Raw genomic sequence first — 9,985 nt, forward strand, 5'->3', positions numbered from 1 at the left:
CACCTTTCCCCAGGTGGGTGTTGATGCTCATGTAACGTGCTGTCCCTGTCAGGCTCTTGTGCTCTCGGTAGGGGATGTGTTTTTTGGTCTCGGGGTCGATGTACTCTTTGGCCAGGCCAAAATCGATGATGTGGATGGTGTGCTGCCGCTTGCTGCCCGGCCGCCCCACCAGGAAGTTCTCTGGCTTCACATCTCTGTAGATCAGGCTTTTGGTGTGGACATACTCCATCCGTGTGATCTGGGGCAGAAGGAGGTGTCAGTGCCAGGGCAGAGCCCCACGCTGTGTCCTGCACACCCCTGCCCTGCTCCCCTCAGCCCCCCAAGGACGGGCTCCTTCCCACCATGGGACACAGCCCCAGGCCAGCTGCACCCTGGGCACATGTCACAGACATCTTTTATGAAAAATCCTTTAGGATTTCTCCTCCTGAAAAGCTGAAAAGCCTCAAAACCAAAATGTAAACAATGATTATCTGCTGCTGTAGAATGCAACAAGTAGATCTGTGATTGGTCTCATAGAGTTGTTTCTAATTAATGGCCAATCACAGTCACCTAGCTCAGACTTTCTGTCCAACACAAGCCTTTATTCATTCCTTCTTTTGCTATTCTTAGCCAGCCTTTTGATAAAATCCTTTCTTCTATTCTTTTGGTATAGTTTTAATATAATATATATCATAAAATAATAAATCAAGCCTTCTGAAACATGGAGTCAGATCCTCATCTCTTCCCTCATCCTCAGATCCCTGTGAACACCGTCACAGGCACACAGTGAGATGCTCTGGACACACTGAGATGCTTCTCAAGGCCCAGAGAGGAGCTGAGAAGGGTGGAGAGCTCCTCCTCAGAAAGGATGGGGTGAGCCAGGCTGGGTTGTGCCAGCACCTTCCCCTTATTCCCTGTGGGATGCCCATGCTGCCTGGGAGCAGTGCAGGGCTCCAGGGGAGCTGTGCAGGGCTGCAGGAGAGCAGTGCAGGGCTGCAGGGGAGGTGCAAGGGCTGCACTCACCAGCTGGATGGCGATCATCAGGACAGTTTTGAGCGTGAAGGTCCGATCACACAGATCAAAGAGATCTTCCAGGCTGGGTCCGAGCAGCTCCAACACCATGGCGTTGTACTTCCCACAGGGGCCAAAGTAGTAAACCTGAGGAATTCCTTCTGCAAGAGATGGAGCAGGGGCTGTGCAGGGCTGCAGCAGGCCCACGCTGTCACAGCCATGCCACAGCCAGACAGGGACAGGGGGGATGTCCCTGCACTGCCCTCCCTGCACAGCCAGCCTGGCTCTGCTCAGGGCAGCTCCATCTGCTCCATCTCTGACTCTGCCCAGGGGTCTCAACAGTGGGGGGAAAGAACTAAATCAAAAGAGATCAAAGATGAGATGAGGCATCTGTACAAAACCCTGTGGAGCAGATGGGCAGGAGCTCCAGCTGGGGGTGAAGCTGCAGAGTCACATTTTGGGAAAGCCTCTCTCCCAGCAGTGCCCCAGCCCAGCCCTGTACCTGCATTGCCGAGCTGTTTGTAGAACCGATACTCCAGGTGCAGCTGGGGGGCCCGGGATTTTATGGGTTCCTTGGAGGAGAGAAAGGAGAACAGTTAAGTAGAAGCAGGATGTTCAGGGGCTCTGCGTGTCAGACACATCTTTCACATGCTGGCAGAAGCTGGACTGAGAGCATTTGGGGTTGGGAGCAACTGGTATAAAATAGAGATGAAGCCTCAGGGGATGATGAGAGAAAATCAGCCCATATGGGAGCCAGATCATCTCATCCAGAGAGCGAAAAACATTAATGGGATCAGGTACCAGTGGGGCCACCCTCTCTGCTGCTGGCACTGGCTGAGCACAGCACAGGCCATGGTGAGGGCTGGGAGAAGCAAGACTCAGCTCTTCCCTGCCCAGACCTGGATCACCCCACCTGCAGTGACATGTGCTCCCAGACTGCCCTCAATTCCCAGCACAGCCACCACATCCATCACATCCCAGCCCAGCACCATGGGAGAAGGGGAGAAGCCTCCTTCCCAATGGCTGGAACATCCCCCACCCCGACCATGGAGGAACTCCCTGCTTTGACAGCCACTCACCAATTTGATAGCTACGTATTCGTTTGTGTAGAGATTCTTCCCTGCGGGGAGAGACACAAAAAGGAGATGAAAAGCAGATCCTGCATCACCCCCACCACACATCCATCGCTGTCTCTGAGGGCTCCTGGGCTCAAAAACATTCTGAACAGGTTCTGCAGCTCCCACAACACCTGAAGGGGCCTCAAGGCACGGGGAGCAGAATCCACTGTGGGGAGTTGCAACATGCCTGCTAATTATCCCCAGGTGGGGAGTGTGGATTCCTCTGGGATGGGGAGGCTCCTGGGGCTGGAGCCAAGGCTGATGGGAGGGGGCAGCAGCAGGGAGGGGACAAGGCTGAGACTTGGTGCTTCTCCAGCCCCACAGGGGGAGGGGGCTACAGAGGGATGGCCAGGGGGAGCCTGCAAAGGGTGGCAGGGAGGAGGGACACCCAGGAGCACTGGCACAGCTGGCAGTGGTCTGAGGCACCACAGGCAGGTGGGAATCTGTCCCCCAGGGCTGGGGTCACTCTGGGAATGGCACATGCTGTGTGTATGTGTGTGTGAATGAACCTCATCCCTGGGGATGGTCCTGCCCACCCAAGGGCACAGGGGAGGCCAGGAGCAGATCCATGGCATGGCCCAGACTGTACAAGGAGCTGAAGGCTGCAGGGAGAGCCCAGGGGAGTGAAGGAGCAGCTGTGGCACCCAGCACCCTGTACAGCAACCCCGGAGGGCTCCACACCTGCACAGGACTTTTCACACCATAACCACAGCAAGGTTGAGCTCAGGGTGCCTCCACATCCCCCCAAAGCAGGGGGCTGAGGAAAAGGGGACTCACCTGGGAAGCAGCAGCACCACCTCTGCCCAGGCCCATAAAGGGCAAGATTAAAGGTGCAGGAACAGCTCTGAGTGCTCCCTGTGCCTGCAGGAGCCTGGGAAGGTTGGGGTTAAGGGCAGCAGTGATCCCCAAGGCTGGCATGTGGGTATCTGATGGAGCTGCATCTGTCTCCTCGGATTTTCTCCAAGCAATTTGCTCAGGGAACAAGCTCCTCCTGGCCTAAGATTTCATCTGCTCCCACTGCTGCTCTCCACCTGAAGCAGCCATAAATCCTGGCTGGGTGACATCAGAGGCAGCTGCTGAGCGCCAGGATTACAGGGAGAGGGATGAATGGGAGATATTAATGGAGCAGCTCCACCCAGGGATGGGCTCTGCAGCCAAGGAGGGGCTCAGTCCTGCTGCCTCCCTGACCCTCTCCCATCCCAGGGGACCTCTGCCAAGCCACTTTGTCTGCTGCTTCTGCATAAAGCAAATCCCTTCACAGCGATTAGGGAGGAAGGGATTTGGGAGGGAGGGAGGGAGGGAAGTCTGGTGAACACAGCATGTGCCAGATCCAGGGGTTTGTCCCATCACACACTGACATTTCCTGGGCAGCAGGTGGGACACCCCCAGACCTGTGCATGGCTCCACAGGGCCCTACAGTGCAGCCCAAAACAATTACTGCTGCCTTCAGGGCAGCAACATGGGATCAGAAATCTCACAGCTGGATTTTCCCTGAGGTCAGGCAGGATTTGAAGGGGGAAAAATGTAACATGGCAGGAAAACTGCCAGAGGCACGCTGCAAAAGGGACTCAGTAGGGAGGGAGGCAGGAGAATGCCCAGCAGTGGCATCTGTCCTGTCCCCACCACAGTCAGTGGTGGCACAAAAAGCTACCAGCAACAAGGCCCTGGAGCTGCCAGCTCCCAGCCCAAAAATGAGACAAAATAATTTGGCATTCCCCTGGTTCAGCCCTTCCTTGGGGGGCTTGGACACAGCTGATGGACAAGATGGGGAGCAGAGAGGGTATGGACTGGTCAAATCACCACCCTCTGCTTCCCCTTTCTGAATTAAAAAAGGTGCAAATAGCAGAATTGGCCTGTCATGAGATTAATAAACCAAGAGAAAAGAAAAAAGCAAAACAGCAAGGAGGGAGGATTCCTTCCATGCCAGGGAATTCCCCACTCCAGCTCCTGGAGCCACCTCCTTTGCCCCAGTGCTCCCAAGGGGGCAACTCTGACAGCCAGAGCCCAGGGAGTGCCTAGGAGGACTGGAGCAGGCAGGACTTGCAGCACAAAAGGTGCTTTTGAAAGGAAATAAAAGAGAAAAGTGGTGAGATGGGTGGCAGAAAGCAAATATTTGCACTGCAGGGGCCTTTGCCCGGCTGGGTGCCGGAGGTGCCTCCAAACCCATCTGGCAGCACCTGCAGGATGCAGAGAGGGATCAGAACAGGCTGAGGGCAGGAGCAGGCAGCCAGGCCTGGGGCTGGGCTGTGCTAGAGCTGGAGCTGGCTCTCTGTGCTGTCCCTGCCCAGGGATTTGGCAGCAGAGCCCAGCACCTGCTCCTGCACGTCAGCAGGAGCCCGGCTCTGTGCTGGCTCCCAGCTGGGTCCCCATCCCAGCAGCTCAGAGCCATGGAATCACAGCACATTCAGGTGGGAAAAGACCTTTCAGATCACCACTCTGATCATCAGCCAGCAGCACCACCACGTTCACATTAGCCCGTGTCCCCAAGTGCCACATTCACACGTTTTTGAACACTTTGTGGGTGGTGACTCCACTCCTACCCTGGGCAGTCTGTTCCAGTGCTTCACAAACCTTTCAGTGAGTGAAGCAATTTTCCCAATTTCCAATCTAAACCTCCCCTGGCCCAGCCTGAGGCCGTTCCCTCTCCTCCTGTCCCTGTTCCCTGGAGCAGAGCCTGACCCCTGGGCTGTCCCCTCCTGTCAGGAGCTGTGCAGAGCCACAAGGTCCCCCCTGAGCCTCCTTTTCTCCAGGCTGCGCCCCTTCCCAGCTCCCTCAGCCCCTCCTGGTGCTCCAGAGCCTTCCCCAGCCCCATTCCTGTCTCTGGACATGCTCCAGCCCCTTGCTGTGAGGGGAAAAGTGAGCACTGAGGCTGCTCCTTGCCCTTGGCACAGCACTGTGCCCACGCTGGGCACCCTTATGCAGCAGCAGCAGCACAGAGCTGTGCCAGGGCACCAGGATGGGAATTTGGCTGTGCCAGGGCACCAGGATTGGAATTTGGCTGTGCCTGGGCACCAGAGTGGGAATTTGTCTTCCCAGACCTGGGAATGCAGTGGAAGAACAGGGGATGAGGCAGTCAGGCCCAGCCCTGCAGCTCCACTGACAGTGGCTGCACCAGGCCAAGCAACAACAGCTCTGTGGAATGCTGAGCTTTAACACCATCAGAAGAAAAATGTTATTTTAGAGCTTGACCTTCTCTAAAGGAGGCTCTGAACAAGCAGGAGGAAAAGCAAGTCTGAGCTTTCAGCAAGGGAGGGGGGAGCAGCAGGCATTGTGTGGGTTCCTCTCTCCCAAAGCCTCCAAAGACACCCATGTGCCACCTCTGGCACGTGGTGGGTCTGTGGCTCTGGCCTCTGGGAGGTGGCTGAGCCTTGGCCCCACTGCAGGTGCTCACAGGGAGGTCTCTGCAGAGCCCAAGACAAGAAGGGTGTCATGAGCAGGGCACTGAGCCCACACACTATTCACAGGGCACCTTTTATGGCCCCAGGTAACTCCCTGTGAGGCTGCAGGACAGGCCTGAGAGCCACAGCTCAGGAGAGCTTGGGAATGTCCCCAGCACCTGCAGGGGACCCTTCAGCTGGCCTGGCCCTGGCCCAGCTGCAGCAGTGAGCTGCTCCTGGCTCACACACTGCGCACAGACTCACCTCCCGTGTTCTTCCCTCCAAAATCCCCAGTTTACTTGAAAAGATAATTAATTTCAAGCTTTTAATTTTGAAGGAAAACAGCTGCTGTGGCTCCAAGCTGCCAGCAGCAAAGCACACAGCAGGCTGGGGGAGAGGGGTGGGCACTGAGAAGCTGCAAAAAGCACATTTGTAGAAATTTACTGCTGGAAGAACAGAAGCAGCAGCTGCTGCCAGGTCCCCCATCCTTTCCTGCACCTTGCTCCAGGCTGAGGCTGCCCTGGGGCAGCTCCATGGCCCAGCCTGGCAGGAGCAGCAGCCTTAGGCCAGGCTCAGGAAGGGGCCCTCAGGGAGGGTGCCAGGACCGAGGGCAATTCCTGCCTCTGAGGCAGCCCTGCACCAGGGCAGGACCTGCTCAGCACCCAGGTGCTTTGGGCTCAGTTTTCACCTTTCTGCTCAATCTCTGGGTTTTCCTCCTCTCCCCCTACCCCATCCCAAGCACTCCTGAGTAGCTGCTAAGAGGAACCTGCCCCAACAAACCCTCTCTGTGAGTGTGCTGGCCCTGCTCTCGGGGTGCAGGGAGCTGCCAGGGCTGCAGCTCAGCTGTGCCCAGTGCCAGGGCACATGAGCCACCAGCATCCTGCTGCCTTGTGTTTCAGAGGGCAGCGTCCCACCCTGGCAGGGAGTGGGGCTGGCTGTGGGCACCATGGGGGCAAGGGGAGCTCAGGGGGCTGCTGGAAAGCCCCAGGAGGAGCTGGGCTGGTGCTGGGCCCCAGCTGGAGGCTGGCAGGGGGAGGGATGAGCACTCAGCAGCTCAGGGTGAAGCTCCAGGATATAAGAAGGCAACAGGACCCAGCACCTGAACAACATCAGCCTCTGTGCCAGAGGGCTGGGGCAGCCACCCCGCTCCAGCTCCCAGCCCAGCTCTCCAGTCATGCTGGTCCAGTGAGGAACTGGCTGGCTGCACTGCCAGACTGGGACTGGCACCACGTCCCTGCATTGCCCAGGATGCCAAGGCCAGCAGGGACAGGGAGAAGCAGGATCCAAATGCACAGCCCCTGGCAGCCACAACTCCTGCCCACGTCATTCCCCTTCTGGCTTCCCACAAATGCCTTATGCCAATTGTTTTTTTTTTAGATTTTATCTTTAAACAGATTTTGGACACCTCCTACATGGGTGGACATCTCTCTCTACCTGGGACAGCTGAGCTGAAGCACCCTCAGGACAGATCACCATGTGCCCCTTGGTGGGGTGGAGAAATAGGGCAAAGTGGTGCCTTTTTGAGGAAGACAGTGTCCCCTTCCTCCCTCCCCACCACTGGGAGATGGAAGAGTCACCTCCAGGTACATTTTTTCAAGATCTTGTGGCCTTTGTTATGAGAGCAAAAAGGCCAAAGAAGATCTGGGAGCTTTTAAATACTGAGCTGCAGTTTGGCCTCTAAAGCCTTGAGGACTGAATTGCCTGTTCCCAGGGAAAAGCTGAGTGGCCAGCAAGAGCTGGGGAACATCCCTGCTCATGCCACCACTTCACAGCAGGAGCCCTCTGGTCCCTTGCCATTCATCTGCAGCTGGAGGAATCCCTAAATGCTGAAAGCATTCCTGAGCCCTGATGCAGTTTGGAGGCACACCTAAGGAAGAGAGATGTGATTTTAGGAGAGAAGCCACATAGCTGTGGCTTCCACTGCTGTGATGAGATCTCGTGCTCAGGCCTCCAGCATGTTATGGCCAGGCACTGCAGGGTGTGACAGAGCTAAAAAGCCACGTGAAGGGACTGGAAGCTTCTCTTGCTGGTGGCAAGGACAAACTCCCACTGTGCGAATTGACCACTGTGGAGCCCTGGAGCGAGAGCTCGCTGCTTGTCCCTGCAGCCAGGAGCAAACTGAGCCCAACTGCTCCCAGGTCCCTGCAGCAACCTCTGTGCCAGTTTGACAGACATTCCTCACATCCATGTCACACTCGTGTCCCCTCACTGAAAATGAGGGGGAGGCCAAGGCAGGGGGGTCACACTGACCCTCAGCACTGAGCACAGCAAAGCAACACAGCCCCAGCCTCCTGCCTGGAGCAGGATCCCGGGATCCAGCTCACCCAGAAACATAGATCCACTGTGGAATGCTCAGTGGCAAGCAAGGAAAAGGAGGTGCAAGGACACAGGTGGAGCCTGCACAGCTCAGGGCTCTCTGGGAGGCACTGGCAGCAGGAGTGGCCAGACCCACCCGGGGAACTGAAACGAGCAGCTGGTGCAGCAAAATCCCCCAGTAGCTCTCCTTCCACAAGCCCTGGGTCTGGAGGAAGGCTCAGAGCTCCTCATGACAGCAGGAGAGACAGCTGAGCAGGGGAACTGCTCGGCTGGATTTTCACCAGAGCGTTTCCCCAGCTCTGCAATTACACGGCCGGGAAGCGCGGGGAGGGGACGGGTGAGCCTGGCACCAGCCAGTCTGTCACACAGGGGAGAGCTGACATTAACTCCCCACACAGGGAGGGGGGAACTGACCTCACCCCAGCCAGGGCTGCCACAGCTCCTCCCCAGGCCCACGGTCAGGGCAGGTTCAGCTCAGAGCTCGGTTTGAGAAGGCGCTGCTTAAAATACCACGGAGCAACAAGGCTGTGGCTGTCCCAGGCCCTGGGGACTGCCTCTCTTCCCTCTCCCCAGAGCACAAGCCCCTTCCCAAAGCACTCACACCAAGCTGGCAGGGACTCCACCCACACATTCCTGGGGACATCCAGACTGTGCTGCTGGCACAGAGGTGCCTGGCCCTGCCTGATGCCAAGCAAAGGGTTAACAGCTTGCTGAAAGTCTCCAGGGACATTCCCAGTCCTGAGAGAGGAGCAACCTCCCCACCCTCCAAACAGGAGTTTGCTTGAGGAGTTTCCTGATAAACTTGGTTCAAAATGGAAAATGACTATGGAAGATGCTTGGGTTTTACTCCTCACTTTCTCTGACCTGCACAGAATTTCAGGAGAGTCTCTCAAACAACCAGTTTCAACAACTGAAGAATTTACCCAGGATAAAACATGGATTCTCCTCCCTAGATGTTTGTCCCAGCAGAGTGAACATCCCTCAGGCCCCCATGCTCCATCCCCTGTCCTGAGGCACAGTGAGAGGTCAGCACCCAGAGCACAAGTGGGGTGAGATTTGGTGAGCACACAGTGGCATCTCCTGAATCCTTCCCCACTCAGTGTGCCTGGATTTGGGGGACACCCAGAACTCCGTGACCACCACTGCTTAAAACAGACAGATCCAGCCTGTAGTGCTCTCCCTGGCAGACCCAGAGAGCAACAGGCAGGGGAGGAGATGGGAAACACCTCTGCAATCAGTCCTTTGGGCTGGGATGGGCCTTGGCAGATCAAGCACAGCGTGAAAGGATGAAGGAAGTGGAACCTCTGTGACAGAACAGGGGCAACGCTTCCACTCTGTGTGGCCAGTCAGCACCCATGGCCACAGGCTGTGCCAGCTGCTCCTGCTGCAGGAGGAGGATGCCAGGGCAGTCCTGGCAGGAGTGGGTACAGTGAGGACAGAGGTGACCCTTCTCACCTAGACGGAGCTCCCCGAAATTGCCGCATCCAATCTTCTTGCCGACACGGAAGTTGGGACCCACCATTAAGACTCCCGAGTTGGTTCCAGCACCCCGGCCTCCATGACCACTCCTTCCTCCACCTGTCTTGGACATTCTTTTACCTTCCTCCAGCTCCCCTTTCCCTCCTCTCTTATCAAAATCCATAAGTTTGTGATACCCCGGCCTCTCCACGGTTACGCTGCTGCCATACAAATCCCAGAGCTGCCGAAAATGGAAGGGTGAGGAGGAAAGAAGCAGGGTTCCTCTTGGTTAATACAGCATCCCGGGGAGCGCTGGGAGGGTGGGGGCTGGAGAACGAGGGGCAAGAGGCCGTCCAGGGCTGCTGGGCTACTGAAATGTCAGTGCTTCCCAAGGTCCCGCCGGGACTGTCATCATCGCCGCTCACAGAGAGGTCTTTGGTGGAGAGAACATCCTGCACACAGGGTCCTCCCAGCGCAGCTCCTCGGTGTCCCAGCTGTGCAAAGAGAGAGGCAGAAAATCACTATGAGAAGGCAGAGGGTAACAGAGGGCTCTGGGCTCCTCAGAGCCCCTCCAGCACCTTCCCTGCAGACAGGTAACTCCTACAGCAGTGACAGTGCTGCAGTTGAGGGGTGGGAGAAGCTGGGATAAACATCAGGTCCCAGAGCGCCCCATGCCTGAGATGTTGGTTTAAATAAAAAAATAAATTAATTTAAAAAAGCCTGGTC

General features: G+C 56.7%; 1 protein-coding gene across 2 annotated transcripts in view; it reads right to left on the reverse strand.

Annotated features, from left to right (window-relative positions):
* The window catches only part of CSNK1G2 (casein kinase 1 gamma 2), a 15,643-nt gene extending 5,900 nt beyond the window's left edge, over positions 1 to 9,743 (reverse strand). The window contains exons 1-5 of one of the 2 annotated variants that reach the window (XM_031062213.1): positions 9,257 to 9,743; positions 2,070 to 2,110; positions 1,493 to 1,562; positions 1,003 to 1,151; positions 4 to 238 (exon numbers count right to left, since the gene is read on the reverse strand). In XM_031062213.1, coding sequence (XP_030918073.1) covers positions 4 to 238; positions 1,003 to 1,151; positions 1,493 to 1,562; positions 2,070 to 2,110; positions 9,257 to 9,443 — 682 coding nt within the window. In that variant the 5' untranslated portion in view covers positions 9,444 to 9,743. The remainder of the gene's footprint in view (positions 1 to 3; positions 239 to 1,002; positions 1,152 to 1,492; positions 1,563 to 2,069; positions 2,111 to 9,256) is intronic. The other variant, XM_005427300.2, reaches the window with a different exon arrangement.
* Between the last annotated feature and the right edge of the window lie 242 nt (positions 9,744 to 9,985).

The sequence above is a fragment of the Geospiza fortis genome, unplaced genomic scaffold (genome assembly GCF_000277835.1).
Source record: "Geospiza fortis unplaced genomic scaffold, GeoFor_1.0 scaffold254, whole genome shotgun sequence".
Taxonomy (NCBI): domain Eukaryota; kingdom Metazoa; phylum Chordata; class Aves; order Passeriformes; family Thraupidae; genus Geospiza; species Geospiza fortis.